This window comes from Phalacrocorax carbo, chromosome 29 (genome assembly GCF_963921805.1).
Source record: "Phalacrocorax carbo chromosome 29, bPhaCar2.1, whole genome shotgun sequence".
NCBI classification, from domain to species: Eukaryota; Metazoa; Chordata; class Aves; order Suliformes; family Phalacrocoracidae; genus Phalacrocorax; species Phalacrocorax carbo.
Window position 1 is genome coordinate 496,269 of NC_087541.1, and position 17,810 is coordinate 514,078.

Here is a 17,810-nt window from a genome sequence, read left to right on the forward strand (position 1 = left end):
CCGGAACGTCAGCAGACCCGGGCGTTCGGGCCCACATACGCAGGTTTGGTGCTGACCGCCCCAGCTATAAATAAACCTGACCGCTTCCTGCCACCCATGGGTGCTGCGCGGGGGGGGGGTGGGGGTGCGGGGCCTCTGCTGGGGGCGGGGAGGCGCCTGAGTTGGGGTAACCCCCGTCTCGGGGTGCGGGGGATTTGGGATAGCCCCATTTTAGGGTGTACTTCATTGGGGGCAACCCCAGTTTCGGGGGGGCACCTGATTGGGGTCAACCCCATTTCAGGTGCATCTGGTTTTGGGGCGGGGGGGGGGGTCACTCCGCATTTGGGGTGCAGCTAGTTGTGTTAACCCCACTTCAGAGTGCAACTCATTTGGGGTGACCCCCCATTTGGGGGTGCCTCTGACTCGAGGGTGGGGGTCACCCCCATTTCAGGTGCACCTGATTGGAGCCACCCCCTTGGGGATAGCCCCGTTTTAGGCTGTACTTCATTGGGGGTAACCCAAGCCTTGGGGTGCACCTTACTGGTGTTGCCCCCATTTTGGGGTGCAGCTGAGCTAGTTTGGGTTGCACCACACAGTGGGTGCCCCTCCTCCCCAGCCCTCCCAAAACACATCCCTCCTCCCCGCAGTCCTACGCCTCCACTCTTCTCACTTCTCCTTCCCATCGCCCCGAGGCAGCCACCATGCACCTATGGGTGCTGCTCGCGGTGCTCTCTGCAGGTGGGGGCGGGATGCCTGGGTCCCCTGCGGGTGGGGGATGGGGGTCCCTGAACACCTGGGTCCCCTGGGGGGTGGCGGAAGGATGGGGGGGGGTGGGTGTCCCCGAACGCCTGGCTCCCCTGGGGAGGTGGTGGCGGGGGAAGGATGAGGGTGCCCAGATGCCTGAGTCCCCTGGGGGGGGTTGGGGGGGGGGAGATGGGGGTCCCCAGACGCCTGGGTCTGCTAAGTGTGGGGGGGAAGGGGGATAGGGGTCCCTGGAGACCTGGGTCCACTGTGGGAACGGGGGACCTTGGATGCTTGAGTCCCCTGGGGTGGGAAATGGAGGGGGAATGGGGGTCCCCAGATGCCTGGGTCCCCTCCTCCACCCCCCCCTCCCCCCAGGGCTGCCCCCCACCTTTGGCTCCGGACTGGATGAGGCAACAGCAACGGTTTTTTGGGGTCAGGGGAGCTCCTTCGGGCATAGCGTGGCCCAGCTCGACAGCGGGTAGGTGCCCCCCCTCCATCACCCTTGGGTGTCCCCTCCTCCCCATTGGACACCCCCTTGACCATGCCCCCCTTATCCCCACCCTAGGGTGCTGGTGGGGGCCCCCCTCAATCCAGGAGGGGCCGGTGAGACAGGACAGGTCTATCAGTGCCAGTTCAGTACCGGGAGTTGCCAGAATGTCCCCATCACCGGTAGGATGCTGGGGTGACACCACCCACCCTCAGAGTCCCGGGTCCCCTCGGGAGGGGTGTGGGGGCAGAGAGGGGGCAGCCCTGATGCCTGGGTCCCCCATCATGCCCCTCTCCCCCTCAAAGTCCCCCGAGAAGTGACATCCATGTCTCTGGGCCTGTCCCTGGTGGCCCACGGATCCCAGTTCCTGGTGGGTCCTGTCTCTGTCATGATGGTCGATGGGGTGGCATGGAGGCGGGGGGGAAAGGGGGGGGTGACGGACAACAGTGAGGTTGGGGGGGCTCTGGGGAGTTGGGTCCATCACCCCCAGCAAGTGGCCCCAGTGGGGTCTCCTGTGCTCTCAGGGGGGTCTATAGGGTCTCTCGGGGTCTCCTGGGGTCTTTTGGGGTCTGCTTGGATCTTTTGGGGTCTGTTGAGGTCTGCTGGGGGCGCCTGGGGTTCTGTTTGGCTCTATGGGGGTCTACTGGGGTTCTGTTGGGGCCTACAAGGGTCTATTGGGGTCTTTTGGAGTCTAGTAGGGTCTGTTGGGGTCTTTTGACGTCTTCTGGCATCTACTGGGGTCTACTGGGGTTCTATAGGGGTCTACTGGGATCTACTGAGCTCTGCTCAGGGTTCCTGGGGTCTCTTGGGGTCTACTACACCCTATTGGGGTCTACTGGGGTATATAGGGATTTACTGGAGTCTGCTGGGGTCTGCTGGGGTTCTGTTGGGGTCTGCAAGGGTCTTTTGGGGTCTCTGGAGGTGTGCTGGAACCTCCTGGAGAATATTGGGGTCTATCAGGGCCTGGCGGGGTAGGGAAATATGGCATCACCCTGACTTGGGCCACAGGCATGCGGCCCCACGGCACGGAGGGCCTGTGGGGTGAACATGGAGCTGCGGGGGCTCTGCTTCCTCCAGCCTGAAGGGAGCACCTTACCCACCACCCTGCCAGGTATGGGGGGGGGCCAACAACGGGGTGAGGGGTCCCATGGGGTAAGGAAAGCCTGACGCTGGGGTAGATGGCCTCTGTGGGGTTGATATAGGGAGGCTAAGACCAGCCGCAAGGGTCAGTGGGTTCCTACAGGTCGGTGAGGACCTGATGCTGGGATAGATGGGCCCTGCAGGGCCAAGCTGTGCACCTTTCCCCCCACCATCCCCTGTTTCTCCTCCCTGCCTAACCCAGGTTGCTCCATGAAGGCCTCTGACATCGTCTTCCTCATAGACGGTTCAGGCAGCATCTCATACCCTGACTTTGAGAGGATGAAGGTCTTCATCACCCAGGTCATGAGGCAGTTTGAGAGCACTGACACCCGTGTAGGTGCTACCCCCTTCCAGGGCTGGGTCCTGGGCACCCATGGGTGGCTGCCCCATCACATGTCCTCCCCTTCTGCTCCCGGCCAGTTTGCTGTCATGCAGTTCTCCAGTACGACCAACCTCCATTTTGACTTCGCCACCTTTGCCCGGTTGTCCCTGGCAGAGTGGGAGAATGAGGTCCAGCGCATCACACGGAGCGGAGGGACCACCTGGACGGCCACTGCTATCCAGACCGTGGTGTAGGTCCAACCCCCAGACCCATCCTGCCCCCTCTCCACCCCTCTGAGCCATCCCATCATCCCAAGATGACCAACGCTTCCATCCCCTCTGAGCAGGAGGCAACTCTTCACCCTGACAAAAGGAGCCCGGCAAGATTCCCACAAGATCCTCATTGTGGTGACGGACGGGGAGAAGTATGGGGACCAGCTGGACTATCAGGATGTCATCCCTGAAGCAGCACGAGCAGGGATCATCCGCTATGCCATTGGCGTAAGTGAGCCCTGTCCAACCATCTCCATCCATCCGTCTGCCATACATCTCCACACATGTCCATTATCACAAGCCTCTGGCCATCCAGCCATCTACAAGCACCTGTGTTCATCTCCAAACATCTCCAAACTTACCTTCATCCATCCATCCATCCATCCATCCATCCATCCATCCATCCATCCATCCATCCATCCCTCCATCCATCCATCCATCCATCCATCCATCCATCCATCCCTCCATCCATCCATCCCTCCATCCATCCCTCCATCCCCATCCATCCATCCATCCATCCATCCATCCATCCATCCATCCATCTCCCATCCATCCATCCATCCCTCCATCCAGCCATCCCCAGCCATCCCCAGCCATCCCTCCATCCCTCCATCCCTCCATCCCTCCATCCATCCATCCATCCATCCATCCATCACCTGTAAACATCTCCACCCACCCACCCACCCATCTCTGACCACCTCCACCCATTCTGTTCAGGCCCGTCCATCCCTCCCTCTCCAACCCCCCCTCCGTCCAGCCTGCCTTCCCTCCCCACACCTCTCTGTCCCTCCCTCCGGCCAGCCTCCTCCACCCGGCCTCCCCTCCCCAAACGCAGGTGGGCAATGCCTTCAGGGATCCAGCCGCCGAAGAAGAGCTCCGCACCATCGCCTCTCAACCCAGCAAGGACCACGTCTTCCGGGTGGACAACTTCGATGCCCTGCAAGGCATCCAGAACCAGCTGCAGGAGAAGATCTTCGCCATCGAGGGTACCGGAGAGCTGGGGGGGACGACCGGGGGGTGTCTGGGGGGGGGGTGGTGCAGCGGGTGCCCCCCGCTCACCCCCGCCTCCCCCCAGGCACCCAGTCTGCCCAGAGCAGCTCCTTCCAGCTGGAGATGGCCCAGGAGGGCTTCAGCGCCCTGATCACCCCCGTAAGCGTCCCCCGGCCACCCAAGACTGTCCCCTCACCCACGGGGCGTCCCGGGGGCAGGACTGACTCCTCTCCCCGCTCCCCATCTTTACTGGGGCAGGAGGGGCCCGTACTGGGAGCGGTGGGTGCCTACGACTGGTCCGGAGGGGTCTTTGTCTACGACAGCAGTGGGAAGGCCACCTTCGTCAACGTGTCCCAAGACGCTGGGGACATGAACGACGCCTACTTGGGTACGGGCTGCCTGGGACGGGGACGGAGAGGGCCCCGCCAGGGTCCTGGGGATGGCGGTGTCCCCCGTGAGGGTCCTGGGAACGTCAGCATCCTCTGGAGGGCTTCCATCTGGGGCTGGGGACGTTGGGTTCCCATCAGGTTCTTGGGGACGTTGGGCCCCGGGGAGGGTCCCCATGAGTGTGCTGGGGACATCAGTGTCCCCACAGGTGTCTTGGGGACGTTGGTGCCCCCATGAGGTCGTGGGGATGTTGGTGCCCCCATGAGGATCCTGGGGACGTTGGTGCCCCCATGAGGTCGTGGGGACGTTGGTGCCCCCATGAGGATCCTGGGGACATTGGTGCCCCCATGAGGTCCTGGGGACATTGGTGACCTCATGAGGATCCTGGGGACATTGGTGCCCCCATGAGGTCCTGGGGACATTGGTGCCCCCATGAGGTCCTGGGGACATTGGTGCCCCCATGAGGATCCTGGGGACATTGGTGCCCCCATGAGGTCCTGGGGACATTGGTGCCCCCATGAGGTCCTGGGGACATTGGTGCCCCCATGAGGTCCTGGGGACATTGGTGACCCCATGAGGATCCTGGGGACATTGGTGCCCCCATGAGGTCCTGGGGACATTGGTGACCTCATGAGGATCCTGGGGACGTCGGTGCCCCCATGAGGTCGTGGGGACATTGGTGACCTCATGAGGTCGTGGGGACATTGGTGACCCCATGAGGATCCTGGGGACGTTGGTGCCCCCATGAGGTCGTGGGGACGTTGGTGCCCCCATGAGGTCGTGGGGACATTGGTGACCCCATGAGGATCCTGGGGACATTGGTGCCCCCATGAGGTCCTGGGGACGTTGGTGCCCCCATGAGGTCCTGGGGACGTTGGTGCCCCCATGAGGTCGTGGGGACATTGGTGACCTCATGAGGTCGTGGGGCCGTTGGTGCCCCCATGAGGTCGTGGGGACATTGGTGACCTCATGAGGTCCTGGGGATGTTGGTGCCCCCATGAGGTCCTGGGGACGTTGGTGCCCCCATGAGGTCCTGGGGACGTTGGTGACCTCATGAGGTCCTGGGGACGTTGGTGCCCCCATGAGGTCCTGGGGACGTTGGTGACCCCATGAGGTCCTGGGGACGTTGGTGACCTCATGAGGATCCTGGGGACGTCGGTGCCCCCATGAGCTCCTGGGGACGTCGGTGCCCCCATGAGGCCGTGGGGCCATCGGCATCCCTGCAAGTGTCCCGGGGTGCTGGCCCCCCCAGGAGGGTCCCGCACTGACCCCCGTGTGAGCAGGCTACGCGGCCGAGTCCCTCTCCCTGGAGGGCGGGCGGGCGCTGGCGCTGGGGGCCCCCCGCTACCGCCACGTTGGCCGCCTCCTCCTCTTCCGCCTGCGCAGCCCCCGGGCTGGCTGGACACTCCTGGCCGATGCCACGGGGCCGCAGGTAACGGTGGGGCCGCAGGGAGGGGACGGGGGGGCGTTGTGGGGGGGCCTCCCCCCCCCGGCCAGCCCCACGGCCACGTCTCCCCGCAGGTGGGCTCCTACTTCGGGGCGTCCCTGTGCGCGCTGGATGCCGACGGGGACGGCAGGGACGAGGCGGTGCTGGTGGGGGCCCCCATGTTCTATGGGTCTGACAGCGGGGGCCGCGTGCACGTCTGCACCCTGAAGCTGAAGGTAGGAGACCCCCACCCCGCCCCCCCTTGCCCCAGGGTGGGCAGAGGGGGGCACCCAGCGCCTCGGTCCCCCCAGGGCAGCCAGCTGCGGTGCCAGCAGACGCTGCAGGGCCAGCCCGGGCACCTCTTGGGGCGCTTTGGGGCCAGCCTGGCGCGCCTGGGGGACGTCAACGGGGACCAGTGGCCCGACGTGGCCGTGGGGGCCCCGCTGGAGGATGGGGAGCGAGGGGCCGTCTACGTCTTCCACGGGATGCGGGGCGGCGTTGCCCCCCGGTACAGCCAGGTGAGACCCCCCCGCCCGACCCCTGGTCCTGGGGGTGGCAGGGCCCAGGTGGCGGGTGCCTGCTGGGGGGCGGAGAAGGCCAGGGCGGTGGGGACGTCTTGGGTGCTGGAGGTGTTGTGGGTGCTGGAGGTGTTGTGGGTGCTGGAGGTGTTGTGGGTGCTGGAGGTGCCCTGGGTGCTGGAGGTGCCCTGGGTGCTGGAGGTGCCCTGGGTGCTGGAGGTGTTGTGGGTGCTGGAGATGTTGTGGGTGCTGGAGGTGTTGTGGGTGCTGGAGGTGCCCTGGGCGCTGGAGGTGTTATGGGTGCTGGAGGTGTTGTGGGTGCTGGAGGTGCCCTGGGTGCTGGAGGTGTTGTGGGTGCTGGAGGTGTTGTGGGTGCTGGAGATGTTGTGGGTGCTGGAGGTGTTGTGGGTGCTGGAGGTGTCGTGGGTGCTGGAGGTGTCGTGGGTGCTGGAGGTGTTGTGGGTGCTGGAGGTGCCCTGGGTGCTGGAGATGTTGTGGGTGCTGGAGGTGTTGTGGGCGCTGGAGGTGTTGTGGGTGCTGGAGGTGTTGTGGGTGCTGGAGGTGCCCTGGGTGCTGGAGGTGTTGTGGGTGCTGGAGGTGTCGTGGGTGCTGGAGGTGCCCTGGGTGCTGGAGGTGCCCTGGGTGCTGGAGGTGTTGTGGGTGCTGGAGGTGTTGTGGGTGCTGGAGATGCCCTGGGTGCTGGAGGTGTTGTGGGTGCTAAAGGTGCCCTGGGTGCTGGAGGTGCCCTGGGTGCTGGAGGTGTTGTGGGTGCTGGAGGTGCCCTGGGTGCTAGAGGTGTTGTGGGTGCTGGAGGTGTTGTGGGTGCTGGAGGTGTTGTGGGTGCTGGAGATGCCCTGGGTGCTGGAGGTGTCCTGGGTGCTGGAGGTGTTGTGGGTGCTGGAGGTGCCCTGGGTGCTGGAGGTGTTGTGGGTGCTGGAGGTGTTGTGGGTGCTGGAGATGCCCTGGGCGCTGGAGGTGTCCTGGGTGCTGGAGGTGTTGTGGGTGCTGGAGGTGTCCTGGGTGCTGGAGGTGCCCTGGGTGCTGGAGGTGCCCTGGGTGCTGGAGGTGTTGTGGGTGCTGGAGGTGCCCTGGGTGCTGGAGGTGTTGTGGGCGCTGGAGGTGTTGTGGGTGCTGGAGGTGTTGTGGGTGCTGGAGGTGCCCTGGGTGCTGGAGGTGTTGTGGGTGCTGGAGGTGTTGTGGGTGCTGGAGGTGCCCTGGGCGCTGGAGGTGTTGTGGGTGCTGGAGGTGTTGTGGGTGCTGGAGGTGTCCTGGGTGCTGGAGGTGCCCTGGGTGCTGGAGGTGCCCTGGGTGCTGGAGGTGTTGTGGGTGCTGGAGGTGCCCTGGGTGCTGGAGGTGTTGTGGGCGCTGGAGGTGTTGTGGGTGCTGGAGGTGTTGTGGGTGCTGGAGGTGCCCTGGGTGCTGGAGGTGTTGTGGGTGCTGGAGGTGTTGTGGGTGCTGGAGGTGCCCTGGGCGCTGGAGGTGTTGTGGGTGCTGGAGGTGTTGTGGGTGCTGGAGGTGTCCTGGGTGCTGGAGGTGCCCTGGGTGCTGGAGGTGCCCTGGGTGCTGGAGGTGTTGTGGGTGCTGGAGGTGCCCTGGGTGCTGGAGGTGTTGTGGGCGCTGGAGGTGTTGTGGGTGCTGGAGGTGTTGTGGGTGCTGGAGGTGCCCTGGGTGCTGGAGGTGTTGTGGGTGCTGGAGGTGTTGTGGGTGCTGGAGGTGCCCTGGGCGCTGGAGGTGTTGTGGGTGCTGGAGGTGTTGTGGGTGCTGGAGGTGCCCTCGGCGCTGGAGGTGTTGTGGGTGCTGGAGGTGTTGTGGGTGCTGGAGCTGCCCTGGGTGCAGGAGGTGTTGTGGGTGCTGGAGGTGTTGTGGGTGCTGGAGGTGCCCTGGGTGCTGGAGGTGTCGTGGGTGCTGGAGGTGTTGTGGGTGCTGGAGGTGCCCTGGGTGCTGGAGATGCCCTGGGTGCTGGAGGTGTTGTGGGTGCTGGAGGTGCCCTGGGTGCTGGAGGTGCCCTGGGTGCTGGAGGTGTTGTGGGTGCTGGAGGTGCCCTGGGTGCTGGAGGTGTTGTGGGTGCTGGAGATGCCCTGGGTGCTGGAGGTGCCCTGGGTGCTGGAGGTGCCCTGGGTGCTGGAGGTGTCGTGGGTGCTGGAGGTGTTGTGGGTGCTGGAGGTGTTGTGGGTGCTGGAGGTGCCCTGGGTGCTGGAGGTGTTGTGGGTGCTGGAGATGCCCTGGGTGCTGGAGGTGCCCTGGGTGCTGGAGGTGTTGTGGGTGCTGGAGGTGTCGTGGGTGCTGGAGGTGTTGTGGGTGCTGGAGGTGTTGTGGGTGCTGGAGGTGCCCTGGGTGCTGGAGGTGTTGTGGGTGCTGGAGGTGTTGTGGGTGCTGGAGGTGCCCTGGGTGCTGGAGATGCCCTGGGTGCTGGAGGTGTTGTGGGTGCTGGAGGTGTTGTGGGTGCTGGAGGTGCCCTGGGTGCTGGAGATGCCCTGGGTGCTGGAGGTGCCCTGGGTGCTGGAGGTGTTGTGGGTGCTGGAGGTGCTGTGGGTGCTGGAGGTGCCCTGGGTGCTGGAGGTGTTGTGGGTGCTGGAGGTGCCCTGGGCGCTGGAGGTGTTGTGGGTGCTGGAGGTGCCCTGGGTGCTGGAGGTGCCCTGGGTGCTGGAGGTGTTGTGGGTGCTGGAGGTGTTGTGGGTGCTGGAGGTGCCCTGGGCGCTGGAGACGCTCCAGCTGCTGAAGGTGTCCCAGGGGCCGGGAATACCTTGCGCACCAGAGATGTCTCACCCGCCCTGGCGCCTCTGTCTCCCCCAGCGCGTCTCAGGCGCCCAGTTCTCCAGCGGGCCACGCTATTTTGGGCAGGCCATCAGCGGTGGCCGGGACCTGACGGGGGACAGGCTGCCGGACGTGGCCGTGGGCGCCCGGGGACAGGTCCTGCTGCTCAGGTGCGCCCAGGGGACCCACCGGGGACCTTCCGTGGAGGAGGCAGTGGCTGCCGCCAACCCCCCTCCGCTTGTCCCCACCAGGTCCCAGCCGCTGCTGAGGGTCCGTGTGACGGTGGCTTTCCAGCCCCAGGAGATCCCCAAGGCCGCCTTTGACTGTCAGGAGGAGGAAGCGCCCAAGGGAGAAGTGGCCAAGGCTGACATCTGCTTCCTCAGCACCAAGAAAACCCCTGACAACTTTGGTGAGACCGCTCAGATGTCCATCCGCGTCCCCAAAGCACCTGCAAGTGTCCCCAAGGCCCCCCAGAAGTGTACATGGACTCCCCAAACCCCCTCCCATCTTCTCAAGACCCCCAGCAGTCCACCTCTCCTCCCAGAGGCTGTCCCGGTAGCCCCTAGGAACCCCCCAGAGGTCCACCTGGCCTCCTGAGCCCCCTCCAGATGTTCTCAGGACCCACCAGAAGCCTGTCTGCCATCCCAAAGCCGCTCCAGGTGTCTCCCAAGACCCCAGGTGTCCATCTGCCTTTACAAAGCTGCTCCAGATGTCCTCAAGAGCCCCAGTCCCACTCCAGATCCCCAGTCCCGCCCACTCCAGGTGTTCCCAGATCTCCCAGAAGTCCGCGTGGCCTCCTAAACCACCTCCTGACAGCCGGAAGACCCTCCAAAATCCACCCGGCTCTCCGGCTCCCCCTTCGCCGCCACCCTGGGGGGCTGCCGGAGACCCCGGCCACGCACCTTCCCCTCCCTCTCCCCGCAGGCAACCAGCTTTCCACCACGCTGCGGTACCGGGCGGCGCTGGACCCCGGCCGGGCGATGGTGCGGGCCGTCTTTGCCGGCAGCGGCGCCGTCCGAAACGGGACCCTCCAGCTGGGCGTGGGGCGGAGGTGCCAGACCTTCGCCGTCGCCTTCAGGGTGGGTGCGGGGACAGGCCCCGGCGGGGTGGCCGGGGCGGGAGGGTCGCCCGCCCCACGGCACCGTCCCGGGGACACGGCGGTCTCCGTGCCGGGCAGGGGTGTCCCCGAGACACGCTGACCCCCCTGGTGCTGCGCCTCATCTACGATGCCACGGGGGACCCCGTCAGGGTGGCCGGCGGCCTGCGGCCGGCCTTGAGCGAGGACTCGGAGACGGTGGCCGTGGGCACGGTAGGCTCTGGGGGGCACCCCACGGCGGGGGGGCTGAGGGGGAGCGGTGGTGGGGCGTCGGGCTGGGGGGCTGTGAGGATCGGAGGAAGAGGTGGGATGGGTGGAGGGAGGGATGGAGGGATGGAGGGATGGAGGGAGGGATGGAGGGATGGAGGGATGGAGGGAGGGAGGGAGGGATGGAGGGAGGGATGGAGGGAGGGATGGATGGACGGAGGGATGGAGGGATGGGTGGAGGGAGGGATGGAGGGATGGAGGGATGGAGGGAGGGAGGGATGGAGGGAGGGAGGGATGGAGGGATGGATGGAGGGATGGAGGGAGGGATGGAGGGATGGAGGGAGGGAGGGATGGAGGGAGGGATGGAGGGATGGAGGGATGGAGGGAGGGAGGGATGGAGGGATGGAGGGATGGATGGAGGGATGGAGGGATGGAGGGAGGGATGGAGGGAGGGATGGAGGGATGGAGGGATGGAGGGAGGGAGGGATGGAGGGAGGGAGGGAGGGATGGAGGGATGGAGGGATGGATGGAGGGAGGGAGGGAGGGATGGAGGGAGGGAGGGATGGAGGGATGGAGGGATGGAGGGATGGAGGGAGGGAGGGATGGATGGAGGGATGGAGGGATGGAGGGATGGAGGGAGGGAGGGATGGAGGGATGGAGGGATGGAGGGAGGGAGGGAGGGAGGGATGGAGGGAGGGATGGAGGGATGGAGGGAGGGAGGGATGGAGGGAGGGATGGAGGGATGGAGGGATGGATGGATGGATGGGGATGGATGGAGGGATGGAGGGATGGAGGGATGGAGGGATGGAGGGATGGGTGGAGGGATGGATGGAGGGAGGGATGGATGGAGGGATGGAGGGATGGCTGAGGAATGGAGGGATGGAGGGAGGGATGGAGGGATGGAGGGATGGAGGGAGGGAGGGAGGGATGGAGGGAGGGATGGAGGGAGGGATGGATGGACGGAGGGATGGAGGGATGGAGGGAGGGAGGGATGGAGGGATGGAGGGATGGCTGAGGAATGGAGGGATGGATGGATGGAGGGAGGGAGGGAGGGATGGAGGGAGGGAGGGAGGGATGGAGGGAGGGATGGAGGGATGGAGGGATGGAGGGAAGGACATATGGGACGAGCAGAAGAAACCAGAGGAAGGAGGGACAGATAGTTGGAGGGAAAAGCGGGATGGACAGAAGGACAGGACGGAGGAAGGACAGACGGGTCCACGGAGAGATGGAGGTGGGATGGATGGGTGAGAGGGAGGGAGGACGGGAGGAACCAAGGGAAGGTGGTGAACGGGAGGAGGGACAGACGCAGGGACAGGAGGGAGGAGGGACAGAAGGCCGAAGGAAGAGGTGGATTGAGTGTTGGGAGGCAGGTAGGACACAAGGATGGACGGAAGGACGGCCATGTGGAAGGACATCCCCGTGTGTGCATGTAAGGGTGGAAGGACCAAGGCGAGACAGGGTGGGTGGGCAGACGGACAGACAGACAGCTGTCTGAGGGGTTGGAGGGTGAAGGAGAGGAAGGGCAGACAGACAGCCGGCTGCCCGGGGGATGGACAGACGGACGGACGAGGCATCTCCTCAGCTGCCCTTCGAGAAGGACTGCGGCACCGACAACGTCTGTGTCGACGACCTCCAGATCTCCTTCAGCTTCTCGGGGTAGGTCCCGCCATTCCCTGTGTCGGGGAGACCCCCGGAAGCCAGGGCCCACCCCCACCTGCCCCACCCCCCCCATGTCCCTGCAGGCTGGAAACCGTCGTGGTGGGGGTGACCGACGTGGTGGGCATCACCGTCACCCTCTGCAACCGCGGGGAGGACTCGTACAGGGCCACTGTCCAGCTGCAGCACGCCGCGGCCCTCTCCTACCGCAAAGCCGTGGTCCTACAGGTACCCCCACACCACCACCCCTCCCCCCAAAATCCTTCAGAGCCTCCAAGACCCCCCAGAAGTACCCAACACCCTCTGGAAGCCCATTCGGCCTCCCAAAGCCCTTCCAAGACCCTCAAGACCGCCAGCAAGGTCCCGTGGATGCCCAGCCCTCTCCCATGTCCTCAAGATCCCCCAGAAGCCCATGTGCCCTCCTGAACCCCCTCCAGATGTCCTTCAGAGCCCCAAGAGCTATATGTAGCCCATCATACCCTCTCCAGATGTCCTCAAGACCCCCCCAAGCCCCTTCCCATATCCTCAAGACACACCCCTTCAAACACTCTCCAGATGGCCTCTACATCCCCAGAAGTCTACCTGGTCTCCAGAAACCCCTCCAGATAGCCTCAAGACCCCCTAGAAGCCCATGTGGCCTCCTGAACCCCCTCCAGATGTCCTCACGATACACCCAAGCCCCTCCAGGTGTCCTCAAGACCTCCCAGGCACCCATTAGTCCACCCAAAGCCTTTCCAGATGTCTCCCAAGCCCTCCAGAAGGCCACGTAGCCTCCTAAATCCTCCCAGATGTTCTCAGGACCCCACAGAAGACCCCTCCGGCTGTCCTCTGGACAGCCCCTGAGCCCAAAGCGGTCTCCCCCCCACCCCCCCATCCCACCGCTGACACCCCCCGCCCCCCCGGGGCTTTCTCAGTCCTCCAGGAGGTCGACCTCCCTGCGCTGCAACTCGGAGCCGGCGGAGGGGTCGTGGCGCAGGACCCTCTGCCTCGTCAACCACCCCATCTTCCACCCCAACACCGAGGTGGGGGGTCCCCAGATCCCAGCGTCCCCCAGCCCAGCTGGGTGCGTGGGGGCGTCGCCGCGAGCTGGGGCGGGGGGTGACCCCCAGGCGTCCCGTCCCACAGGTCGTGTTCAGCCTCACCCTGGACGTGCCCCACGACGCGGAGCTGGGGGACGTGCTGGAGGTGGTGGCCAATGCCAGCAGGTGAGGGGCGCTGGGGGTGCGGGGCGGGGGGCGGGCGGCGCGGGACGGGGAGACCCACGCGACACCCCTCTGCCGCAGTGACAACGGGGCGCCGGGCGGCCGCGGGCAGCACGCCCAGATCCCGGTGAAGTACGGCGTCTTCCTCGTCCTCACCAGGTAGGGGCTGCCCCCCCCCCCGCCCCCCCGGGGCCACCCGCCACCCCACGCATGGTACCTGCCCCCCGTCCCCGTGTTCCCAACGTGCCACCACCCCGCCTCCCCCGTCCCCAGCGTCCCACCAGGCCCCGGGCCCCGGTCCGCCGCCCCCCACCACGTCCCCCCACGTCCCCTCTCGTCCCCACCAGCGCCCCGGAGTCCACCAAGTACGTCAACGTCTCGACGCGCGCGGGGGCCCCCGCCAGCGCCACCGTCGCCCACCACTACGAGGTGAGGTGAGGGGCAGGGGGGCGGTCCCGGACACCCGGGTCCCCGCTCCCACCGGGGGCCCCGTCCCCACCGTCCCCCTCCCCGCGGCAGGTGAAGATCCTGGGCCAGCGGGACCTCCCCATCAATGTCACCTTCCGGGTCCCCTCCGCCCTGGGGGGGACCCCGCTGTGGGAGAAGTTGGAGGTGACCCCTGACCAGGTAACGGCTCCCCCCCCCCACCCCCCCACTGCCTCCCCCAGAAATGGGGGTGGCCCCATCAGCCAGCCCCCCCCAAATCGGGGTGGCCCCCGCCAGCTGCCTCCCAAAGCGGGGGGTGGCCCCAAGCAGGGGCGGCCCAGGAAGGGGGTCCCCAGAACCGGGGTCCCCCCGCCTGCCCCCCCCAGCAGGAGCCGGTGCAGTGTCAGGTGGTGGCCGAGCACCCGGGGCTGGGGGTCCCCGACATCCCCTCGCGGCTGCAGGAGCGCCCTGTCGTGGTGAGCGCCGGCCCCCCCCATACCCGGGGGGTGTGGGGCAGGGGTTGCCCCCAGCCCCCCCCATCACCACCCACCCCGCTCCCCCCCCCAGGACTGCGCCGTGGCCGCCTGCCGGGAGCTGCAGTGCCAGGTCAAGGAGCTGGAGCCCCCCCGGGCCCTGGGGTTCAGGCTCGGGGGGCACCTGGCCCTGGGCTGGGTGGCAAAGGTAAGGGGGCAGCTGTGGGGCTGCCGGGGGGGCTGCCGGGGGGGGCACCCCGCCGGCCACCCCGCCACAAGGGGCAAACCGGGGAAGGGGGAGGGGGCCCCGGGGAGGCAAGGTGCCCCATGGCGATCCCCCATGCCCCACGGCAATCCTCCGTGCCCCACGGCTGCCCCACATCTCCCCCAGGCCCAGCAGCCCAAGGTGGTCGTGCAGAGCTCGGCCCAGGTCCTCTACGACATGGGGCGCTACTGGAACAGGGCAGGGGAAACCCAGCTCCAGGTGAGCTGTGGGTGGGGGTCCCCATCCCGGGTGTGTGGGGGGCCGTGGGGTGGGTGGGGGTCCCCATCCTGGGTGTGTGGGGGGCCGTGGGGTGGGTGGGGGTCCCCATCCCAGGTGTGTGGGGGGCCGTGGGGTGGGTGGGGGTCCCCATCCTGGGTGTGTGGGGGGCCGTGGGGTGGGTGGGGGTCCCCATCCTGGGTGTGTGGTGGGCCGTGGGGTGGGCGGGGGTCCCCATCCTGGGTGTGTGGGGGGCCGTGGGGTGGGTGAGGGTCCCCATCCCGGGTGTGTGGGGGGCCGTGGGGGTGGGTGAGGGTCCCCATCCTGGGTGTGTGGGGGGCCGTGGGGTGGGTGGGGGTCCCCATCCTGGGTGTGTGGGGGGAGGTGGGGTGGGTGGGGGTCCACATCCTGGGTCTGTGTTGGGCCGTGGGGTGGGTGGGGGTCCCAGACCACGGGACCCTCTGCCATCACCCCCCACCACAGGTGCAGACGGAGGTGGAGCGCCTGGAGTCCCCCAACTTTCTGCCCCTCATCCTGGGGGGCACCGTGGGGGGGCTCGTCCTGCTGGGGCTGGTCGTTCTGGCGCTCTACAAGGTGAGGGGGGGGGGCCTGGGGAGCCCCGCCCTCGTGGGCGGGGGCGGGGCATCCTGTCCCGCCCCACCCCACCCTCACACCCCCTCCCCAATTCTCCCCACCCAAGGTGGGCTTCTTCAAGCGACGCTACAAGGATCTCATGGAGGGCAACGAGACCCACACGGCTCCCCTGGGTGACCCCCAGGAGTGAGGCGCCCCCGGAAGCCTGGGTCCCCCTGGGGGGTGGGTCGGGGGGTAAGGGAGGGGGTGCCTGGATGCCAGGGTCCTCCCAGTTTTCAGTGGGGGTCACCCCAGTCTTGCAAATGCCAATAAAGGTACTTGGACACCCTACCCTCACAGCCCCTCCCCGCCCCATCTCAACCTGAATTTGGGGGGCTGGGGGGCCACACGTGGGTGCCTGGGTCCCTGGGAGCTGTCAGACCTCTGCGCTCCCCCCGAGGACCCCCCACCTTGCCCTCCCCCACCCCTTTTCTGGCCACTAGCCCTTCGCTCGGGTCTATATTTAACGTGGGTCTATATTTAACACGTGCAGCGAACTGGGGCCGGGCCTCAGCCCATTGGCCGGGCCGGGGGGTTGCTGTAGGGCCAGGGTGACCCCAGGAGGGGTCAGTCGTCCTTCACCACCGCCATGTTCGCTTGGGGGGCTGCCCCACGGCGGGCCCTGGCCTCCGCCGCCGCGGGCCACGCTGGTGCTGCCGGAGGTCCGGGGTGGGGGGTGGGGGGGGGGGAGGCGTCATTTTGTGGGGGGAGGGGGTGCACAGAGGTGTGGGGTGGTTTTGGGATGTAACAGGAGGGTTTTGGGGGGCTGTAGGAGTGGGGTTTGGGTGGCTGTGGGCAATATTGGGGGTCTTGGATGGGGCTTGGGGAGGTTTTGCCTGATAATGGGGCTGTATCAGGTGTTTTGGGGGATAACGGGTTGGTTTGGGTGGTATTGGGGTGCATCCGGCAGTTTGGTGCAAGATTAGGGTGTCTAGTGTGGGTTGGGGGCAGTATCTGGTGGTTTTGGGGTGTTTTGGGGTGATGCTGGGGTGCGCTGGATGGCACTGGGGCTGTACGGGTTGTCTCTGGTAGTTTTGGGGGGCGCGTCGGGGTGCATGGGGTGAGGTTGGGTTGTTTTGGGGAGGCATCTGGGTGAAACTGGGCTGTATCGGGTAGATTTGGGGTGTTCTGGGACCGAATCAGGTGGTCCGGGGAGCTGCAAGCTATGTCCAGTGGATTTAAAGTGTTTTGGGTTGTAGTGGGTGGATTTGGGGTGTTTTGGGGCAGTATCAGGTGTTTCGGGGCTGTTTTGGGGTATATCGAGTGTTTTGGGGTGTAGTGGGTGGATTTGGGGCTGGTTTGGGGGAGCCCACAGGGTGTTTTGGGGTGTTGGGGGGGATGGTGCATTGGGGGGGTTGGGGTGTTTTGGGGCATTATGGGGGGGGCGGCTTGGGGTCCCCCGGCCCCACGGCACCTGTGGGGCAGGTCGGACGTGGCGGGCACTGTCGTTCCTGGTGGCGCTGCCAGCGGTGGGGGTCTGCATGCTCAACGTCTGGCTGGAGCAGCAGCGGCACCACCACGAGCCCCCCGCGTTCGTGCCATACCACCACCTCCGCATCCGCACCAAGGCATGGGGCACTGGGGGGGGCATGTGGGGCGGGGGAGGCCTGATGCCGGGCTTGAGGGGCGCTGGGGGGGAGATGTGGGGTGGGGGAGGCCTTACGCCAGGCTTGAGGGGTGCTGGGGGGGAGATGTGGGGTGGGGGAGGCCTGACGCCGGGCTTGAGGGGCGCTGGGGGTGGGGGGGATGTGGGGTGGGGGAGGCCTGACGCCGGGCTCGAGGGGCGCTGGGGGGGGGGAATGTGGGGCGGGGGAGGCCTGACGCCGGGCTCGAGGGGCGCTGAGGGGGGGATGTGGGGTGGGGGAGGCCTGACGCTGGGCTCGAGGGGCGCTGAGGGGGGGGGGATGTGGGGTGGGGGAGGCCTGACGCCGGGCTCGAGGGGCGCTGGGGGGGGGTGGGATGTGGGGTGGGGGAGGCCTGACGCCGGGCTTGAGGGGCGCTGGGGGGGGGGGATGTGGGGTGGGGGAGGCCTGACGCCGGGCTCAAGGGGCGCTGGGGGGGGGGGATGGGGGGTGGGGGAGGCCTGACGCCGGGCTTGAGGGGTGCTGGGGGGGAGATGTGGGGTGGGGGAGGCCTGACGCTGGGCCCGAGGGGCGCTGGGGGGGGGGAATGTGGGGCGAGGGAGGCCTGACGCTGGGGCCGAGGGGTGCTGGGGGGGAGATGTGGGGCGGGTGAGGCCTGACGCTGGGGCCGAGGGGTGCTGGGGGGGAGATGTGGGGTGGGGGAGGCCTGACGCTGGGCCCGAGGGGCGCTGGGGGGGAGATGTGGGGTGGGGGAGGCCTGACGCTGGGCCCGAGGGGCGCTGGGGGGGAGATGTGGGGCGGGGGAGGCCTGGCGCCGGGGTGGGTGGGCTCGGGGGCTGATGCCGCTGACTGCCACCTCCCTCTTTCTCCCTACAGCCCTTCCCGTGGGGTGATGGGAACCACACGCTCTTCCACAACCCCCGCACCAACCCCCTGCCCACAGGCTACGAGAAATAGGGGTGCCCCCCCCAGCACGCCACAGCAATAAATGCCCTGAACCTGCCCCCCACCCCCCGCCTCCAGCCCTGCCCCAC

At 66.9% G+C, this 17,810-nt stretch overlaps 3 protein-coding genes across 7 annotated transcripts; 2 read left to right on the forward strand and 1 right to left on the reverse strand.

Moving 5' to 3' along the window:
• The first annotated feature begins 502 nt into the window (after positions 1–502).
• On the forward strand, positions 503–15,407 carry LOC135318354 (integrin alpha-M-like). 5 transcript variants are annotated; one of them, XM_064475556.1, is made up of 30 exons: positions 516–717; positions 1,099–1,201; positions 1,289–1,392; positions 1,516–1,580; positions 2,219–2,321; positions 2,553–2,683; positions 2,771–2,922; positions 3,019–3,172; positions 3,780–3,930; positions 4,020–4,093; positions 4,193–4,322; positions 5,605–5,753; positions 5,843–5,983; positions 6,059–6,265; positions 9,059–9,189; positions 9,271–9,428; positions 9,944–10,098; positions 10,197–10,328; positions 11,905–11,978; positions 12,065–12,206; positions 12,893–13,000; positions 13,104–13,183; positions 13,262–13,339; positions 13,528–13,609; positions 13,700–13,807; positions 13,993–14,082; positions 14,174–14,287; positions 14,471–14,563; positions 15,044–15,154; positions 15,261–15,407. In XM_064475556.1, the coding sequence occupies exons 1-30, from the start codon at positions 681–683 to the stop codon at positions 15,342–15,344; spliced, it is 3,441 nt and encodes a 1,146-aa protein (XP_064331626.1). In that variant the 5' UTR covers positions 516–680; the 3' UTR covers positions 15,345–15,407. The 5 variants fall into 5 exon arrangements, with proteins under 5 accessions (XP_064331628.1, XP_064331625.1, XP_064331623.1 ...); XM_064475555.1 differs by having other exon boundaries at positions 507–717; positions 5,843–6,265; positions 13,996–14,082; XM_064475553.1 differs by having other exon boundaries at positions 513–717; positions 5,843–6,265.
• LOC135318351 (proteoglycan 4-like) lies at positions 6,560–8,207 on the reverse strand (the record flags this gene model as incomplete). The annotated part of the gene is made up of 2 exons (XM_064475550.1): positions 6,560–6,568; positions 7,173–8,207. Coding segments are annotated over 2 exons (1,044 nt in total), but the record flags the coding sequence as incomplete, so codon positions are not given.
• Positions 15,408–15,704: 297 nt separating the features above from the next.
• LOC135318357 (cytochrome c oxidase subunit 6A2, mitochondrial-like) lies at positions 15,705–17,779 on the forward strand. The gene is made up of 3 exons (XM_064475566.1): positions 15,705–15,855; positions 16,619–16,761; positions 17,653–17,779. Exons 1-3 carry the CDS (start codon positions 15,783–15,785, stop codon positions 17,731–17,733), a joined length of 297 nt encoding a protein of 98 aa, XP_064331636.1. The 5' UTR covers positions 15,705–15,782; the 3' UTR covers positions 17,734–17,779.
• The last annotated feature ends 31 nt before the right edge of the window (positions 17,780–17,810 follow it).

Excerpts from the sequence above, each read along its gene's own strand:
- LOC135318354 (XM_064475553.1), top strand. The coding sequence starts at position 681 with ATGCACCTATGGGTGCTGCTCGCGGTGCTCTCTGCAG. Across the intron at positions 11,979-12,064 it reads ATCTCCTTCAGCTTCTCGGG|GCTGGAAACCGTCGTGGTGG; the intron begins GTAGGTCCCGCC and ends ATGTCCCTGCAG. Across the intron at positions 12,207-12,892 it reads GCAAAGCCGTGGTCCTACAG|TCCTCCAGGAGGTCGACCTC; the intron begins GTACCCCCACAC and ends GGGCTTTCTCAG.
- LOC135318357 (XM_064475566.1), top strand. The coding sequence starts at position 15,783 with ATGTTCGCTTGGGGGGCTGCCCCACGGCGGGCCCTGGCCTCCGCCGCC. Across the intron at positions 15,856-16,618 it reads CCACGCTGGTGCTGCCGGAG|GTCGGACGTGGCGGGCACTG; the intron begins GTCCGGGGTGGG and ends CCTGTGGGGCAG. Across the intron at positions 16,762-17,652 it reads ACCTCCGCATCCGCACCAAG|CCCTTCCCGTGGGGTGATGG; the intron begins GCATGGGGCACT and ends TTCTCCCTACAG.